The sequence below is a fragment of the Protopterus annectens genome, chromosome 12.part0, assembly GCF_019279795.1.
Source record: "Protopterus annectens isolate FY-2018-M chromosome 12.part0, PAN1.0, whole genome shotgun sequence".
NCBI classification, from domain to species: domain Eukaryota; kingdom Metazoa; phylum Chordata; order Ceratodontiformes; family Protopteridae; genus Protopterus; species Protopterus annectens.
The window spans coordinates 210,613,618-210,634,984 of record NC_056746.1 but is presented as its reverse complement, the minus strand read 5'-3'; the positions used below and the strand labels follow the sequence as shown (position 1 = coordinate 210,634,984).

General features: G+C 36.8%; 2 protein-coding genes across 2 annotated transcripts in view; one reads left to right on the top strand and one right to left on the bottom strand.

Annotated features, from left to right (window-relative positions):
- The window catches only part of LOC122816454 (cytochrome P450 3A9-like), a 473,820-nt gene extending 463,748 nt beyond the window's left edge, over positions 1-10,072 (top strand). Inside the window, exon 13 of the mRNA XM_044089262.1 lies at positions 9,756-10,072. Within this exon, the coding sequence (XP_043945197.1) occupies positions 9,756-9,839 (84 nt within the window). The 3' untranslated portion in view covers positions 9,840-10,072. The remainder of the gene's footprint in view (positions 1-9,755) is intronic.
- LOC122816453 (uromodulin-like) overlaps positions 1-21,367 on the bottom strand; it is a 559,619-nt gene that overhangs the window by 77,884 nt on the left and 460,368 nt on the right. The gene's annotated exons all lie outside the window — the stretch shown is intronic.

Below are 21,367 nucleotides of genomic sequence, written 5' to 3'. Positions count from 1 at the left end.
ATATCTGATACTTTTCAACATTCAAAACCTACTGACAGCTGGAAAAGTGTATATATGGATATGTACACTTTCCTGTGTTAATATCTATGGGATTGACAAAAGGATATATGGCTGTTAGACCTTTATTGTGATGACCTAAGCAGACCCCCCCCCATGTGGGATTCAGGCACACAGGTCTAATATCTAAGGGCTTTGTTGTGTGAGACACCAGAAGGCTAATTAGAGCTATAACATGTAGGGCATAATGTGTGCAGGCCAAGCAGAGGGATTCACACAAAAAGAGAGATGCAGGAATAATAGGTAGAGAAGTGCTATGCTACCACATGGCAGGATCAGAACTACTACAGCATCCATGGCTGATGTGAAGGATGTCAAAGGTAAGGTAAGCTAGTGCGGCCATGCCTTCACATGAAGTGATGTATAGCTGCAGGATCACAGAGGACCACAGACAGAGGTTAGACCGCTGGTGGTGGGGATGGCTGGACAACGAGTAAGACATGAGGAAAGACACATATTGGAGGTAACATAATTGGAAGGTGGTATTGTTAGCTGTAAGACTGAACCAAAGGCAACAAACTCAGTCATCACTCACCTGGATGGTTGATGGTATGGACTGATTGCTCATCTGGAGGTATAATGGTGGGTGCAAGTAACTTGTCTGTACAAGTCATTTGTGAAGGTGTTCCATGTTGCCAACATAATCATCCCATTGCCAATGCACCTCAGCAGCAACCAACCTCCATATCTGATACTGGGACACCACTGGAGACTCCTCTAGTCCACCTACAGGCCCAGAGTCTTCGCACCCCTATCAACAGACAGACATGGAGAGTACCAGTGATCCCTGCAGATAACTTCAAATGGATGAACCATTGCCATCCTTCTGATTGGTAGACCTGACAGGTACTGGTGATAAGCAGAGATGGAGGCCAGCATGATACCTCCTCCTCTTCCACAGCTGGACATGCAGAAGAGTGACACAACAGAAAACAAATTATTACACACATACACACATACACACACAAATGCACACGTGCGCGCGCGCACACACACACACACACACACACACACACACACACAAATACGTGAACACACACACACACACACACACACACACACACACACACACACACACACACACACACACACACACACACACACAGCCACTCACTCACTCAATCACTCACGCAATGCAAGCACATTGCAACTCTATACTTGACTGACAATTTGCCTGCATTAGAGCTCTCCATCTTTGCAACACTGCTCCACAGATGCAAAACAAAGTGTGTATTGTTAGATATAGTTGTAGAACACTGTACAAGTACCTCACTGGTACTACCCAAACAAGGAATGTTAAATAGTGTATTTCTGGCTCACTGTCCTGAAGCTATGCCTCCCACAATCAAAGAAGGATAGGCTGCCACTGCTTCAGATCATCATAGCACCTGGCTCACTTAGTACCATCATCCACCTTCATCACAGTGGCCCAGCAGAAGTTCCTTAAAATCTCTCTGCAGAAAAAACAGCAAAATCCTACTTTCCCTGGCAAACCAAACAGGAACACTGTTTTTACTACTTGCTTAAGCAGCCATGCCCACTCAGTTGGTCCACTCAAACAGCAATATTGTAACACCATACTTATGAATACACATATGAAAATCATGTTGTCCAGCATAGTGCTACACTGTGAACTACATGCATGCATATGTCATATTCACAAGCATACAGGTCACATGTTTCATGTTAAAAATAATGTCCATAGCTTGCATTGATGCATATGGCTAATGCATTGTGCACAGGCAACAGTTCACAGACGTGTGTTTCCTAGCTTCATTAGCATAACTGCTGTGTTAACCACCTGCTTTTGGCTTGCTGTAAAACACTGTAATCCTCTTGTTCAATGCCATTTAAAACCATATGACTAAAATAGAGAAAACATTGAGTGCATGGTTTGTAGAGATGGAATGTGATATAGGTATGGGAAGTGTCCAGCTCGGGTAATGTACCTCATTCACAATTACAAAGCTAATAGTGGCTGCCAGGGAGTACAAGGGACATATTTCACTACATGTGTAACTGGCATCCCACCACACTGGCATATCACAGTAATGTCTGGCTGTGTGGGGAGAATCAAGAATGGAAATAGGATACTCTGGGGACTGGTAACTAGTTAAATTGGCAAGACTCACGATGCCAAGTGCAAGAATGTGGAGACTGAATGAACATCTGGACTTATATATACCAAGTCTAAGACTGACATTTCTCAAGCTATTCCCCTTTTTCCAAGTTATTGTAATGTCAGAGTTGGTATATACATTGGGAGTGAAAACGTCTAGCCCCTCCTTCTGCAAAATACAAGTTTAAAGGATAAAAGCAATTTTTGATATTCGTTCTTCTACTGTATTTTTTGTCCTGTTTTTTTTTTTTTTTTTTGGTATTTTGAGACTCAGCATTGGGAGTCCTGGCATTTCAATGGGGAGCTGTAGGGATGACATGCCAAAAGCAGTGTGGGGTTCTAGGGCTGTATGTGCATACATGGATGGTATACCAAAAAGGGGTGGTGAAGCTGTTTATAACAGTAACTGCTATTACTGAGGTCCATAAGGAGAGATGAGGCTGTGGTCATACACCTGTACATGCCACAGCATAACATACACACTCACTGATTGAGATGTTTTGTCCTTAGGTTTGCAGATACTGGTATAGCTACTTGAGGGAGGTAATACCTAGAAAAGTTTAATGGCCAGAACAGTGAACTGATATTGCCGGGCCTCCACATATATGACATGTGCCTCCTGTAAAAAGGTGCTACAGGCATACATTATCTGAACCAAATTTGAGAGGGACTGGTGATGTGACTGCTTTAGACAACCATAATACATCCCTACAATGCTGTAGACAGCAATAATAGGTCCCTACAGCAAGTGTGTTAGAGGGTTGCTGGCATGATACTTCATGCAAATAACAAAATCATAGGAAATCATGTCAGACAGGTGGACTTCTAGCATGGAAGTGGCTGACAGAGTTTGAGGAGGTTTTGGCTTCATTCACTGCCCCAGAGGATCAGACCCTTATATCTATGGGTGACCTGGATATGGAAGTAAGCAGGGCACTAACCACTCATGTGTCATTAGGAGAAGCACCAGGTTAGTCATGCCAATTAGAGTAAACTACAACACACAACAATGCATATCTGAAATGAGGGACTGACCAAGGCCCACCTATATATATATATATATATATATATATATATGTATATACATATATATATATATATATATATATATATATATATATATATATATATATATATATATATATATATATATATATATCCTTCTGGGTTCCCGTGGTATGCGATTGCAACATCTAACACAGCAGGGTATATCATCCAACAAATTTTACAAACACTGTCTCTCTTTGTACCACTATGAATATATGTGTGCCAGCTGATAACTGTTCTAGGTTCAACTGGTGGAGGAATCAGTACTACAGGACCACATAGGGCTGATGTAATCAGACTGCTTGTGAAGGATAATGTGGGTAGCATGCAAATGTCACAGTCTGATGACACACTGGCACTGTCAGAAATGCTAGAGAAGAGAAGAGAGGAGTTCATGTATATTCACCAAGACAGAGGCCACTGTGGAGGTCTTGCTGAGCGCATGGCCTCACCAGAGCATATTGTATACCTAAGAGCCTCACAGGGCTGCCACCTGTGTTCATAGCTCAGTGAACATCTTACATGTACACTACTTCTGAGGTGCACATATTCATTAGGAGAGACACAAGATGGTGCATGACTTAAGCAGTGTCACTGATATCAGTATTATACCTGGAGTCAATCAACAAACCTGCTAGCCAGTGATCAAGGAACACACAGCTGCTACATACAGCATTGTAGAGACAATGAGTGTGCTCTGTGGCTTGTGGGAGGGCAGACTGCACAGTGATCTGCAGTATAGGCAAAGAGAGGCACCAATGCTGCTGAGGTTGCTACTGTCAAATGTTGCCCTCATAGGTGCATCCATGATGCATATTTCAACAAACATCTAGTTTACCTTTACAGGCCAAGAAGTCTATGGCAGTGGGAGGATCCAAATTTGAGGTAATCAGGTACAGGTCATCCTACATCAGACTATACCACTGATGAGATGATATCAATGTCACTTGCAGCCACGTGGCCTGCATCCTGTGGTCACTGGCATCATTCAGGTTTTGAGTAGAGTCACTTCCCTTGGTCAACACATGATATGACTTGTTAGGGTACAAACACAGTTTTGTAGTTTTCTACCTTTCAGCCATGGATTGGGTACAGCTCTAACACTGAGCACCAATAAAATGGATGCAAACAATTGTCACGTAATGGCAGCTGTTTTATAGACCATTTCCTACTAGGTCTCAAGATTGCTTATTGCAATCATCAGCCAGGGCTCAATGACATATCCTGCATCACTTGCAACACACAACAAACAATATATCATATGTGTATTTTCACCACAAAAAAGTCCAAGTCAATAAAACAAATCACATTTATTCAAGAACCATAAAATTCTCTAGCGCTTCAGCTATGTTAACCTTTACAGAGTATGTCTCTTCTCACAATTCCCCCCACTTTTATGCACACCTGCTTTTTCCCCAATTAATAAATAAAAGTTACATAATTATTTAAATGCAATTTATAAAATATCATTATAACAAACACTTCCAGTTACAGTCCTGGTTTAACCCTCTTGGTATGAGAGTATCAAACTTTAAAATCAACAGTTTCCTTTCTTCTTAATATATTTTTAACATCTGATGGTGTTATACAATTTTTTTCATAAACTTTATCTAATACAGTTGCTTGCAATCCTTCAGGATTACCCTCTTGACATTTATTAAAATGTATTCCCACCGGACTTGTTTGCTTATTCTTTTTTATATCTCTCCCATGCTCCCTTAACCTTGTGGAAAAACTTTTGCTTTCACCCACATTGTATTTTCCACATGGACATTTAAGTCCATATATTATACTGTGACTTTAACATCCATATGTACCTTTCACCTGAAACTTTTTTCCATTAATATTTATAAAATCTTTTACATATCCCACATTTTCCACACGGGTATGTTCCCTTTAAAACAATTTCTTCACTTCTTACAACATGTGGCATTTCAAACTTTCCATGTAGTAAAAAGTCTTTAATACTGCTACCCTTCCGATATGAGAAACTGTTTTCTTTTAATTTCCCAAAAAATTAACATTTCTCTCCAACATTCCCCAGTAATATTTAACCTGCCTTACTAACTTTTCAGAAAAAGGGGGTAGATGTAGATACAAAATGAATACATTCCTGCTCCTGTTGCCCTTTGTGTTTGTACTTCTTAACTTCATTCTACTTTTGATATTATTAACTTTATCCATTCCTTCTTTCACTTCTTCAACCTTATACCCTCTTTCACAAAACTTTTTGAAAGTTTCATTCATTTCTATACTAACTTCCTCAGGGTTATTACATAATCTCTTAACCCTTAAAAACTCTCCATATGGAATGAATTTTATTGTATGTGGTGGATGACAGCTCTCTCCATGTAAAATATGGTTAGACTCTTTAAATTTCCTATGTATTCTTGTTCCTAAATTCCCCCACACCATACCTTCGACAGTTAACTTTATTTCCTATCTGTAGGCCATCAAAGCTTATTCCTAAATCATTTTCATGTAGTTTTGTTATGAATTCTTTCACTTCTATCTTGCCTCTTTTGCAAATAAATATCAAATCATCTATAAAGCATAAGTATCTCTTAACATGTTGTAGAAAAAGTTCATTTCTAAATAAATAAATACTTTCGAAATAATCCTTGAAATATATCATATGTGATCTTCTCCCAGCATACACAGTGCCGGTGTGTATAGAAATGTCTATCTTGCATTAGAATACACCTACCAACCTGGTTACCCTATGGAAAGTCCCCTTGCAGGAACTGCTGGTAGTGGCTGGATGTGTGCCTTAGATGTGAATTGTTGCACTACCTGGGTGGCATAAGGGCACATTATAAATAATGTCCTGTGCATAAAAGATCACCTGGCAGTTCAAGGAGTGGAAGCCCTTCCTCTTTATGTATCTCTGGCTATCTAGGCCAGGTGGGACCTTTCTAGCAACAAGCATGCAATCTATGGTGCCCAGGAACTCAGAGAAATGTGCTATCATATGCATGGCACACATGGTGTTGCGTCTTTCCTGTGGTGTCCTGGGAAATGAGATATATTCCTCTGCATATTGTAGTTTAATGTCAAGGATTTGTTTTAGGATTCACAAGGCTGAGTCCTGTGATATTACTAATGTATTCCCCATAGGCTGCTTGAAATTCATTGTAGCTAAGATAGTTAATGCTACATATACCTTTGTGTTCACAGAAATGGGCATATCTCATATACCTCTTACTTCTGCTCATGGGTAACAGAGTTCATATAGGTTCCAGACAATATTCCTACCAACTTAGAAGTGGTCCACTGTTTGTTGGTCTCTTAGGTAGTCATATGTTGCCTGCTGTCATTACTTCCTCCTTTTGTATGGTGGCCATGATGCAAAATATTACAAGCACTGGTTCCAATGGCATTGCCATACACATGCTGTTTTGCTGCTGCTCCAATTCATAATTTGTCTCATCAAGTAGATCACAAAGCATGGCATTCAAAACTGGGAAGTGGGGCCTTTTTATACATATCTGAATTGCTTCCCATTTTGTTTTGCTTCGTTTGCATATTTTTTGTGGCTCATTTGCATGGAATTTCTCATTCACATGTCATTTTGCATTCATTAGAATGTCAGGCATATTATGCTAATTTGACCATGTAACGTGAGTTTTACAATCACCTCCACTCCATGCATGCTGCTATCCATGCTATTTTGCACTGCACTAGCCATCTGTAAATACCAGCTGTAGTCTGAGTTGCTCATAAATGAGTTTTTTAAAGTGTTTGTTGAGTGATACAGACTGGATATGTGTTTGTAGCCCTCCATGGATGAATGTGGGTTAACCACTGTGAGAGGTATTATGATGAAATGCTTAAACTGAGGTATAAATATGCCAGATGTCAGTGACTGATTAAAAATATGAGAAAGAGGCATTGTAATACAAGGATCTATCATCTGATGGGTGAAGTGCATAATCTTATGTTTTTTTTATTCTTTTCCAGAGATTTTCTAATATTTTTTTGAAATATGAAATAAGCAGAAGGGAAGCTTCTGAAGTATGTCAGGGGAGAAGGAGGCATCAGAGTTAAAACCTAGTGGTAAAGGACTGGAGGCTGGCATTAGATTTGTCTGGGATACATTAGCAGTATTTGCCCCCAGTAAGGCTCCTAATGTGATACAACATTTGATCTCTTTAGAGTCTACCATTGTACATAGTCTAACCAAAATACACCAGACTACAAAGCCAGTGAAAAAAATGCCACCAATCTTATATTAAATAGTTTCTTCACACTGAATAACACTCTTGTGCCTCGGCACAGCCTTCCTGGAGTTACAAAATATGCCACACCATGCATCCATATATGCACACATATATTCACTTAAACACAATTAATTAAACAATCATCTAATTTGTCAACCATCAATTAAAATAATCATATATACATTTTAAAGAAACTTTCCAGTTACATTCACTTTTTAGATCTGCTGGAGATAGTGTATTAAATTTTAAAATATATAAAGTTTCTTTGTACAATCATTTCTTTTTCACTAACACTTCATCTGTTTCTGAAATATGTTCCAAAATACAAGCTTTTATAAACAGTGAAAAGTCACTACTGTGTCAAGTAAAAAAATGTAAAGCTATACGACTCATAGCATTATTATTGTTTATGTCTCTGATATGTTCTTGCAACCGTAGCTTGAATATTCTTTTAGTCTCCCCTACATAATACAAATTACATGGGCAAGACAGAGCATATACCACTGATTTAGTTATACATGAAAAAGCAGAAGTGGAACAGAATTTTACACCATTTATTTTTTCAAAACATTTGGTAATGTTGGGGCAAACCGAACACCCTCCACAAGGGAAGGTGCCACATTCACCAACCTGTAGAGTTAAATTTTCACCAGGTGAAACAAATCCATTGTGTACCACCATGTCTTTAATATTTCTACTTCTCTTAAAAGAGGTATTTACAGTTCTACAAAGATTTTTTTACCCCTTCCATATTAATTAAATCAGGCCCATAATATCTAATAACATCAATAATTTTCTCACTTAGAATATTATGTACAGTCACAAAATAAACTTTTCTACACTTCTGCACAGTATTAAATTCTCTATTATTATTTACCTTATTTACTAAAGGCCTATTATGAAGTAAGCTGGTATCCATTATTTTATGAAGGGCATCTAAAATAACATTTTCATCATTCCCCCCTTTGCTTGAAGTTAATACATGTTTTTATTATTTCCTTTTCTAACCCATTTCATCATTACATAGCCTGATAACTCTCAATAATTCATTATAAGGTAGTGCCTCTAAAGTATGTGGTGGATGGCAACTACTACTATCCAAAATATTATAATCTCTACTTCCCTTTCTCTTTATATCAGTTACTATATATTACTATTCCTACTGCGGTGGTGGTGCTGCGGTAGCATTGTCGCCTCACAGTAAGACGGTGTCCTGCTTGATTCTCAACTAGAGCGTCTTCTGTGCAAAGACATGCTTGAATGGGTGCACCTTCATTGAAGGTTGTGTGTCAGGGCTGGCAACTCGGCATGTAAAAATCTACTGCCAATCATTAGCAGACCGGAGTTCCGCTGTGGCGACCCCTAACCGGGAAAAGCTGAAAGACACAACAACAACAACTATATTACTATTCCTAATAGTCAATGGTTTGGCATATTTTATAACTCCAGGAAGGTTGTGCCAAGGCACCAGAGTGTTATGCAGTGTGAATAAACTATTTAATATAAGATTGGTGGCATTTTTTTCACTGGCTTTGTAGTCTGGTGTGCTTGGTGTTTTTTATATGGTGAGAGATGGCCAGTGGATCGCTGCAACAATTGCCACATATTTTTCGAGATGATGCATCTGTTTCTGCTACTTTTCATCCAGTTGATGAAACTCACATGGAGCCGAGTACCTCTATATCCAATGCTGCCCCTGTCAAAACCTGGCAGTGTCTGTTAGAAGAAGGAAGGGGGAAAAGATCTACAAACCCTTTTAATGAAGTGGGTAAGGCCAATGCAATACATTTGTCAACAGCTGACCATACTAACTTCACTTAAATGGCTGCTGTTTAGAGAAAATGCCTTACATTATAATATTCTAGGCTTGCAGAGATATTTGGATATAGACATTACCCCTAGGGGGTTACGTTTTGTAAAGAATCCTTCTGCTGCCTTTGATACCTCTGATGTAACTGAACTAGAGTTTGAAAAAAGATAGATTGCTCCCTCCCACAGGCTGCTTATACTGATAGAATGAGACACCCTAAAACAGTTTAAAGTGAAGGCTGAAATTGCAGCTGCTTGTGATGAATTATCTGGGCAGCTGGGTGGTTCTAAGTTTGAACAATGATTACGTTCTTTAAATATCAAGTTAGATGAAAACTCTAGTGAAATTATACAACGTAAAATCAATACGTTACAAAGAGACATTAGAGACTATGACTCTGGTTTGGCTTTTAAGATGGTAGCCAATCAGAATGGTACCAGAGGCTTTAAAAATGCTTCTGGGAGATCTAAGAAACATCACAATGTCTCCTTTGCCTCTACAGATGGAACTAATACTTCTGCAGGCTCTGATAATGAAAATACAGACTATCCACTTTTGCCTGCTCCACAACAACCTAATTACATAAATATGATGTTTCGGGGCCTAGGCAAACCAACAGGGAAGACAGCAGAATGGCTACAATCAACAAAACAGTTTTAAACAAAGGCATGAAGGTAACAGAGACTTTCAACAGTTCAAACAAAATAAAAGGACTAAATATTGATTTTAAACATGTTTGCACAGTAGTTAGCAGTATAAAAAGATGTGATTTGAATAACTATATTGTGAATTTATCTGGGGTTGATTTAAGTGAAACTGAAATATCTGTTTTGAAGTATGGTTTAAAGTTTATACCAACAGCACTACCTAGAGCTCATTTTGTTAAGGCAGAAGTGTTTAAGTTAATAAGAAAGCTGCACTTGGTTAATTACTTTGAATGTAATGGTGAACGTATGTCAGTTAATGAAGACAGAGTATCTGCAAGTAAAGATGAGTTGCTGGATTTCTTCTCTTGTGATTCTTCATTTGAAACAACAGCTGAAAATGTTAATGCATATTGCACTTTAAATACTGAAATGGATACTTATACTAGTACGTTTATACCTGCATTTAACAACCAGGTGATTTTGCAATTTTCTAAGATGCTTAATTTTGCATTAGAGAAAGTTTTGAAAGATTTTTCTTCTGAGAAGAAAGACATTTTGTACAATATGAGTAAGAAGGAATGGTTGTCTTTATTAAATCTGTGTAAAAGATCACACATAATTATAAAATCCTCAGATAAAGATAGAAAATGTTATGCACTGGAAACAACATCTGAAAATGTGTATGGACCATTTATCTGATGGCCAAGTATATAGGGCAGTAAATATTGATTTTTTTTTTATCAAGCTGTAATGAATTTTAAAGAACCAGTAGCTAAAGGCCTAAGATTAGGCTATTTTACAAGAAAAGATGCCCTAAATAAATTTAATGTAGAAGGAAGCTCAATGGCTAAGTTCTATTGTCTGCCAAAGACACAACAATGTGAGCCCCCCCCTCCCCCCAGGTAGACCCATAGTAGCAACACAGAATTATTTTTTCATAATATGGGTATTTTTTTACATTCTTATCTTTTGAATTATGTAGTTAAGTTAAATTCTTATATTAAAGACACTTTCCAGTTTCTGGATAAAATAAAAAATGTTAAATGTGATGAAGAATATTACTGAATAGTTATAGATGTAAAAAAGACTTTATACAAGTATTACCCATGAGTTAGGTATGGAAGCTGTTAGATTTTTTTTCTAGGTGATAGCCCTGTTAGTAATTATGTGATGGAATTATTATATTTTTGTTTGAATATTTTGTAGCAAGCTCATTTACCATCAAATACAAGGTACTGCCATGGGTGCATCTTTTGCATCCATGTATGCTAACCTGTTTATGGGCCTTTTTGAAGTTGGGTTTTTGTATAGATTTAATTTTTTTAATAGTTATGTTATTTTATGTTGTAGATATATAGATGATTTGATTTTTTTTATGTAAGGGGGTGCAGAAATAGCTCCCCAGTTTATAAATGATTTAGATGCAAGTCGTTTTCAGATAAAATTTGATGGCTTACAGATAGGCAGAACAGTTAACTATCTAATGTCACTTTGACTATTAGGAATAGTAATATAGTAACTGATATACAGAGAAAGGGAAGTAGAGATTATAATATTTTGCATAGTAGTAGTTGCCATCCACCACATACTTTGAAGGCACTAGCTTATAATGAATTATTTGGAGTTAGCAGGCTATGTAATGATGAAATGGGTTAGAAAAGGAAATAATAAAAACATGTATTAACTTCAAGCAAAGGGGGGATGATGAAAATGTTATTTTAGATGCCCTTCATAAAATAATGGATACCAGCTTACTTCATAATAGGCCTTTAGTAAATAAGGTAAATAATAATAGAGAATTTAATACTGTGCAGAATTGTAGAAAAGTTTATTTTGTTACTGTACATAATATTCTAAGTGAGAAAATTATTGATGTTATTAGATATTATTGGCCCGATTTAATTAATATGGAAGGGGTAAAAAATCTGTGTAGAACTGTAAATATCTCTTTTAAGAGAAGTAGAAATATTAAAGACATTGTTGTACACAATTTTTCACCAGGTGAAACAAATCCATTAACTCTACAGGCTGGCGAATGTGGCACCTTCCCTTGTGGAGGGTGTTCGGTTTGCCCCAACATTACCAAATGTTTTGAAAAAATAAATGGTGTAAAATTCTGTTCCACTTCTGCTTTTTCATGTATAACTAAATCAGTGGTATATGCTCTGTCTTGCCCATGTAATTTGTATTATGTAGGGGAGACTAAAAGAATATTCAAGCTACGGTTGCAAGAACATATCAGAGACATAAACAATAATAATGCTATGAGCCCTATAGCTTTACATTTTTTTACTTGACACAGTAGTGACTTTTCACTGTTTATAAAAGCTTGTATTTTGGAACATATTTCAGAAACAGATGAAGTGTTAGTGAAAAAGAAATGATTGTACAAAGAAACTTTATATATTTTAAAATTTAATACACTATCTCCAGCAGATCTAAATAGTGACTGTAACTGGAGAGTTTCTTTAAAATGTATATATGATTATTTTAATTGATGGTTGACAAATTAGATAATTGTTTAATTAATTGTGTTTAAGTGAATATATGTGTGCATATATGGATGCATGGTGTGGCATATTTTGTAACTCCAGGAAGGCTGTGCCGAGGCACAAGAGTGTTATTCAGTGTGAAGAAACTATTTAATATAAGATTGGTGGCATATTTTTCACTGGCTTTGTAGTCTGGTGTGTTTCAACACTTGCTTGATGGTTTTTTTATATAGTCTAACCAATATAGCCTGCCTTTATCATGTATTAGATGCAGCGACAGTGTTAACAGCAACATGAAAAAATATTCCCAATCAGGTTAATTGTTTTTGGTTCTCATGGAATAACAGTCCCTGCCTTTAAGCCTCTCATGTTATTTTATGCCTTCTTTAAATCAGGGACAGTTTTTATCCTAATACTTCTTTGTGTACAGGAAAAAAAAACTTCATAATGGGTGTCAAGGAAATGGTAGAAAATATAGAGAACTGTAGCAGAATTGGATTCATTATAAAGTTGCCTCAAATTAATGCTGCCTAGCTTAACAAGAAGTTGATTTTGGCTGTTTCTGGCAAAGATATATAAATGAAAAGCTTCATTCAGGCATGTTGATATTTTATATAAAGATGTAGCAGTGACTGAGCAATGATCACTAATTGTATATGGTGGCACTGATCTATAATGTAAGAATGTCTGTAAGAATTATGTCTAAGAAGCTGCTTGTTCCTGACAGTGGATTACATATGGGACCTGACAATACTAGTTGTGTTACTCTGTTTACTGAGCTAATTTGAAGCAATTCATTCTTAGCTGGACCAGTAAAGTTAAGACCGAAGACTTTCATAGTACCTGTTTTTTCTTTTTTCTTTTTCTTTTTTTTTGTCTGCAGTGTATCATTTCTTATAATCTGTAATTCAAAGTGTTGGTACTGGGGGGGATGGTACGCATGGCTGTACAATGAGATGTTTAGTCTGTTCTCCTAATACAAGTTGTACATGGAGTTAACCAGGGTATCAGAAGAGACTGCTGTACAACTGTTAACTTGTCTTAAATGATCTGCTTCATCTTTACTAGTAAGGAAATGGCACAACCAACTGAAGAACAACAAATAAAACGGAGTCGGGAACTGAACTTTAATAAAACAATAAAAATGATAAAATAAGAACAACTCATCACAATGACGTGCTTTTCATCTAGTTAGTAACTAGACTTCATCAGATAACATTGAATAAGTTCAATTTACATAAATACTCTGCCCGCCCTGTTTCTTAATTGCTTAATAGGTAACAGGGAAAAAGACTGAAAAGTTTGCACAGTACCTTCCAATATAAAGTACCCTAAAGTGCACTACAAATACAAGCAATGACCTTGATGCTGCACTCTTTCTAAACTTCTATTTGTCCTATAAGTGCTATATTGTACATAATACCAAATTACACATTATAAATAAACATATCAAAATAATATAATAATAATAATTAATAATAAATAAGTTGAATGGTCCAAACCAACACAGCCCTATAACCAATAGACCTAAAAAATTTCATATAAAAATGCATGAATAGTTATATATATTTACGCACCCACATGTTTTTATATTTTTTATGTGTTTTTATGTGTGCATGTGAATTTCCTCCACAGCTCGTGCTTACTAGTTTCCTAAACTGGTACATTATGAAACAAATTAATTAAAATAAAATACCTATGTCTACTCCTAAATATTTCATAATTTTAGAAAAATAATCAAATAAGTCTTGTTCCATTGGGGGTTTTATTTTGCCCCCGACCTAAACATATATTCTCACATCACATACTAGAAACCAAAAGCTGGCCTAACTCCATTTTATAGGATCCACAAGCCCACCCATAATTTCAAATTTAGAGTCATAGATCACATAACAAAAGACATAAGGGGTGGACCAAGGTCCTTACTATTAGACAGGCTGGAACTTATGTGGCAAATTTGTTTGGATGCTTGCCACTATCCAGGTCTAAATGAAACATGTTCTATCCAGTGCCTCTTAAAACTGAAGAATTAACCAGATAAGTTTAAGGTAGTCTTTAGTCTACAGTAGCCCTTATATTGGGGTTTATTCAACAAAAGTGGGGTGACTGTAATAGCCCCTAGCTATTCTAACTGTGGAGCATTACAGCTAAGGTTAGTACCACTTACTACACTGTCCAACACCAGAAAAATGAGATGTTAAAATGATTGTATTTGGCCAATCAAAACACCTTGACCACACTACTAGCATCAACAATAAGGGAGAGGAATTGTGAGATGGCTATCTTAGGAGTGAAAGAGGCCAACAGAATTAAAAGACATACACCTCAAGAAATTAATACAATTATGTGTACTATTTCAGGTGGAATCCTCTGACATGGAGACAGCCTGGGGTAAGTTTCACAAGACGATAAACTGACAAAGTCTGGATTCTGCATAATGTGAAGTCCTGAAGTTATCCATACCCCTGAACAACATGAAACTATCCATAAAAAACATTGAAGGCCAGGAAAGCCCAGGTGCCGGATGGCCTAACAGCTGATTTCTGCAAAGTGCTAAGCACTGAGCTAGCTCCCCAGCTATCAAGTCTATGTAATGAAAGTTCACCTAAGGGGTTTCTGCTGCTGTAGTCTAGAATGGTGAACTCTGCAAAGAAGGGAAAGACCCGAGCTACCCCCAATAACACAGGTCATTCTTCTTAATGGCCATGGAAACTAAGATATTGGCAGATATTGGACAAGGTTTTGGCAGGTAGATCGAGGACAGTGATACTCAATGCGATTAGCAGCCCCCAGCAGGAGTTTATCCCTCACATGCAAGGTATACTGGGGCTAATGTGACTTTTCTTAATATGCATGAGATGGTCAACTGGAAAACTGCTGAATGGCAATTCTGCTCTTCGACTTTAACAAGGCATTTGACTCAATGAGGTGGGAGTTTATGTAGAGGGTGCTAGAGAAATTTGGAATTAATGGTATTTTTTAGTGTGGTGTCAGTTGCTTTGGAGCCAGTCATTAGTACAACTAGTAACCAATAACACCTGCTCATGTCATTTTCAATTGGAAAATGGTGCAAGACAAGGATGGCGTTGTCTCCCTATCATTTATAATGGTGGTAGAGGTCCTGAACTTATATATTCACCATAACAATATATACTGGGGCACTCCTGTGCTAAAAAATAGGATGACAGAGGTTTGGTTCACAAATGATTGCGTTTTATGTGAAAAAATACTCATACCTGGCTTCAATTCTTGTAATTCTTCAAGTAATACAGTAATATTATAACTCGTCTGCCCTATCAATAAATTGGGGTAAATAGGTTCATCTTCCCCTGAACAGCCAATGCAAAACCTCTGACAAGTTTTTCTCACAAGATAATATACAGACTGTTAGCTCCTTCAAGTATTTGGGAATATATACATCAGCCAATTTTGCTGTTATGGTATGCAATAACCTAAAACTGTTACTGAAACAGTGTCAGGAGAAATTAATTGCACAAGCAAGGTTAAAACTCCTGCTTACAGACAAAATACAAACTGTCAGAATGTGTCCCCTCCCCAAGTTTTATATCACAACAGGTGCATTCCTAACCTGCCCAACAACCTACTATCTGCTAAACTTCTGGTGCTCTTTTTTAGATTTATTTTTGACAACAGCCATCAAAGGTTAGCATGGAAAAAAAAGATGGCCTCTGAGGCGTATGGAAGGGTAGAGGTATCTAGTCTTGTAATATACTCTAACGAGGCAGAGCTAGCATACTTTGTACAAGGATAGAACAGACCTCAGACCACTAAGGCTTCCATCACAAATTGCCTAGATATCTTTGCAGAATGACACAACCACCCAAGATGAAATTCAGTTGGTCACATATTTGGTCAAATAAGAGCTTATGCATAGACAGCAAAAGCCTTCTGTGGCTAGGTAGTACTCAGGGGAACGTTCTTTTGGACAGATCTGTATCCAGGAATGTATGATTCCCCATTAACGCTAGACAAATGTAGACATATTATGTCATAAGGCAAATCTTGGTAGCGGTGCTTATAATTTAGTGAGTGTTGGTCAAACCTTTTTAGTCACTGATACTCCTCTCCTGAGGGCAATATGATGGGATGCAGCTTGTACAACATTCAAAATGCAGTCTGTTATCTCACTTCTACAAGGTATTAGATGAATACGGCCTGAAGGTACACAAGGTAGGCAGGCAGCAGTGGACCAGATGATAAAACACACAAATCCTAGTGGGTGAATGGCACAACCACATACTGGAGACACCTGGGGATAAATATTCATACACAGTTACACTATCCCATTTCAAAACGCTGCATTTTTGGCATATAACCCCCACACTACTGCAAACCAGAAAATGGGGTTATGGAACTTGCTGGAGATGTGTAAAAGTTGATGCCAGCTACATTCACTTACTCAGGGGCTGTGGGGGTGGGGGTCCAAGAAATATGGTCAGAATTCCATATGGTAGCACTCAAACTCGCAAGACAACCAGATCCATCTTTATCTGACAAAAAGTCTTTGATTTTGGGGATTCTATCTGATGAATTAGGCATAACTAGGACACAGGGGTAATGCTACTGCAGCCAATGATTATCACATCAGCAATAATCTATTGCTACTGGAAAGTAAGTCTGGTGGACATTAACAAAGACCTTTCTTATTACATTAATCGTTTATGTAAATTCATTGCAAAAAGTTAACAACTATTTTGAAATTAATAAAAATTGGAATAATTTTCTGTTTTATGGTCTAATGTTTTGCACAATGCCTTTTTCTCTGTGCTGCACAGATGATTGAGTTTTAATGCTTATGACAAATAAGCCGAAACTAAAATTGATCTCACAAAATACATAAATAAAATTTTATCTGGCAATGTGATGTCTTTGTTATAAAATCTTATCCAGATTTCCAACAACAAGCAATTATCTTTTACTTTTATGACCATGATCACCGTCTGCAAAGATATTTGAGAGTAGTAAATCCTATAGAAAAGGCAGCTAGAGAAGTAAGGTGCCATCCCTCCCTCCCCCGTTTATAGTCTGTGGCCTGCATTTCTAGAAAGATTATATGAAACAGACAGTGCTAAACCTTGAGTCTCATGGTGATAAGTATGTCACCATTGTGTTTAGGTAACCATGCTTTAAGGAATGTCCATTTCTTATTTATAGTGTTTGTATTAAGTCGTGTGAACATGACACCATGTTTAGGAAGACTACCCGACTGTGATTCAAGTATAGTGCAAGGTGTGGTGGATTAAAATTAGAGAGATTTATTTTAAATGTCTGTGAGGCCTACCCACAATTAATGTTTCTGAAGTACAGACATTTCAATAAGGAAAATATAGTCAAATAATATTTTTACATGAGAATTGTATTAGGTTCTTAGACAAGCTGCCTTGAAGGACTATTTTAAGGCCAGCCAATAACCCAAGATCAGAATCAAACCCTGTATCATGGGTCCACAAGGTAAAGACTTTAACCATTATACTAAACCAACAATGCTACAGAAGCTCTGAGCTGCTTATTAGTAAACCAAAATCCCAGAGGCAGCTATTTTTCACCAAACTGTGGAAATACCATTTGGTAATTCTAGTTATTTGGCCTATCTGGATATAGAAAAGGAGACTATTTTCTTGTTGTTTCCATACACCATTCAGATGAAATTCAATGAAACTGGCCTCAATAATTAGTTGGTAAATTGGTGACACTCTAGGGGGATCTAATGTTTGCATGGAATGAAATGGTCAGTAGAAACACCTGCTTTGCCATCTATCACCACTTGTTTGTTGCATACTAGATAAAACTTTTGATAACTCCATACTACCTTTTTAGGCAATAGTTCACCTGATGGAATCCCAACATGGCAAACTCCAGTCTGCATAATATTAAGGTAGCAAGTGAAGTAAACCACAGCTCCAAACAGTTTTAAAACATAGATTTTATTAATAAACCAACACATTCTTTAAAATGTGCAAAACTCTGTAAAAAATAAAAAAGCATTTTCATCCTGGTTACTCCCAAGACTTTATTAGATAATTAAAAAACAGTGCACACCATCTTAAATAACTTCTCTAAGTCACATGGCCTACCTTAAAGCCTCTTAAAGACCCCACACCAAATACACACAACCAGATAAACCATAAAAAGCCTGATACTGTTAAAAGTCAAAGCTTGTTAAATAATAAATGCAATCAAATATTCTCTATTAAGAATACCATATCTGGGCTACTAAAAATGCAGTACATTCATATGAAATCTGTGAAAAAAACTGCAAAAGAAATTTGTTATGAATAATGTTAACTCATAAATTACTGTCTAGCAGAATCCATGATAAGGTTGGAAGTATTTGTTCTAGACAGAAAGATATCACCAGTGGGGTCCCACATGACTCCTCCTGGATCACTTACTCTTTGGTATATATATTTCTATGACATAAAGTCAATATGAAGGGATTATGGCAAACCATGTTTGCTGATTGCAAATTGAAGGTGGCTATCAAACCCTATTCTGATATTCAAATTCTCCAGCAAGGGCTGTACCAAACAAAAAGTTTGTGTTTCGCAGTTGAATACTGCCTTTTGGTTATGTTCACCTTCATGACGACCATACTGATCTAAATGGCTGAGTGTTTTCTTGAATCACTCAGCCATGTAAATTGGTATACATTCTAGGCTACCAATAATTCCTGAATTTTTTATAAATGCTGTCATTTTATTTGCTTCCCTTCAAGAAAAGTAAAAAAGTTGCATACCTTTGAATTTACATAAATTGAATTTATGAATCCAAAGTTTTGGGCTTCATCCAAATTCCTCGTAGGAAAAGAAAATCAGGGGGTGCAGTCAACCTATATTTCCACTAAGAATTACACTCCCGTTGATCTGAAACTAAAAACTCTTAAGCTGAAATAGTTTTTTTTCAATTCTCATGTATTTCACTACTTTAATTCCGTGTCTTATAAGGAATCTTAATAAATAATGCATAGACACAGTACATGTGGTTTAAAATCCATTCCCAGCTGAGAACTCTTTAGCTGAACTATTTACCATGATAAGTAAATCACTGTAATTAACTCATTTGACATTAAAGTTGTATACCCATATATGATACAGCTGCCCAAAAACTTATATGACCACTAATCAGATTCAAGCACCTTAGTATTTAACCGTGTCTGTAGCTGTCCTTGATAATCACCCATTTCTCTTCTCTAAAATGTTATACAAGCACATTAAAAGAATACAGCATAATCTGCTAAAGCATGAGAACCATTGTGATGCTCTGTATCTGCTCCTTTTTTTTAGATGAGCGCTCGTATTGCTATGCACCTGTTCCACATTGTTAATCTACCTTTCTACCAAAACACATTTTCCTTGCTCTTGTTAGAAGTACTGATGAGCTCTATAACAAAAATATATAAAGTTTCACCCCTGTCACAGTTCAGTTTATACAGACCTTACCTTCAAAGAAACCCTACATAAACTGGTTTTAGCACAAAAACAGAAATACCCAAATAAATGTTACCTAATTATTATGGTTTTGTGTCGCATCACAGTACAATAGCAGCCTTATTGCTGTTCTCACACCAGGAGAAGAGCAAATGTATCATCCAAGAGTACTTATACAACTCTTATCTGATCATTATTAGACTAAGAAAGTGGAAAACAGGAACTATTTTCAAGTGCTATCTATAGATTGTTGTCAAAAAAAAAAAAAGCTCACTTAGGTCTTTGACATACTTTACTGATCCCTCATTCTTGAGAATGTGAAAACACATTAGGCTCAGTGAAGGATTGAGATATTTTGCCAATTACCTTCTAAATATGAAATAAAAATTTAAAGTTCAGAATAGCCACCCTAATTATGTCCGCTTCCGTAACAGTTACCACAGGACTATTTCTTTAGCCCGCTGTTGTATTACCTATTCATAATCAACTCTACTCCAGCTTTCTTTGTAGCTGTATACTTTTTACAGAGATAATATACTATTTTGGCCTGTAGCACCACCTCTGATAAAACTGAAAATAAACCTTGACATGATTCTGCAAGCACTGTCACACAAGTTCATCAACTACACTTTGACAGTCACTTAAATCAAAAACAACCAGATGTTCATCAGAACTTCAAAAAGGATATGCAAGGTTAACTGGGATGTAGCAGTTTTGGATGCCATCAGAAAAGAATACCAAACCTTTCAGTTACCTGGGAGTAGGCCTTGGCCCAGTAATGAGCAGGAAGTATTATCTGGAGGTACCCTACAGTTAACTGGATGTCTGACACTGTCCAGATATTTCTGCCTTGAAACTCAGTAGACAAACAGCAGTTGGAATCTTAGTGTGGCAACTGCAGAACAGACTACCTACTGCTGGATGTCCCAGTCTTCACTATCAATGCCAAAGCAGTATTCATAATACATGACTGAGATTTGTTTTTCACAACTTTCTTCATCAATGGTGCTTCACCAAGAATAAATCTGACATCATGAGATTTTGCACTTTCTTCAAATGTGCAAAATATTGAATTAGTAATATAAGATTAAGGAGTGATTGTAAAAGTAAAGCCCATCCAATGACCTTTCATTATATTACTGTTTTATGGTGTAAAAATCCTTTCATGTTGAAGTTCCACCAACAAAATGATAAATATATTCATGAGTAAAATTTAAGTATACTGAAAGGCTCTTCAAAGTACAAAAAGTAGATTCATTCTGTTAGTCCCAAGGAAGGAACACCATTCCCAACTCCCTAGCATCTGCTTGTTGCCAAGTTGGGCATGAATGTGATAGCCTTGCTCTCTACATTTTTGTTATGTTACAGTTTGTAATTGTTGACCTTCTCTTGTCTTCAAACTCCTTGTAAGAAAAAAAACAGTACAGTCTTAAGTCCAGAGGCATGGAATATTCAACTGTGAATAGTGCTACAAAAGTGTAAGAACACCTCTTCGAGATTACACTTACACCACCACATTGATGAAGA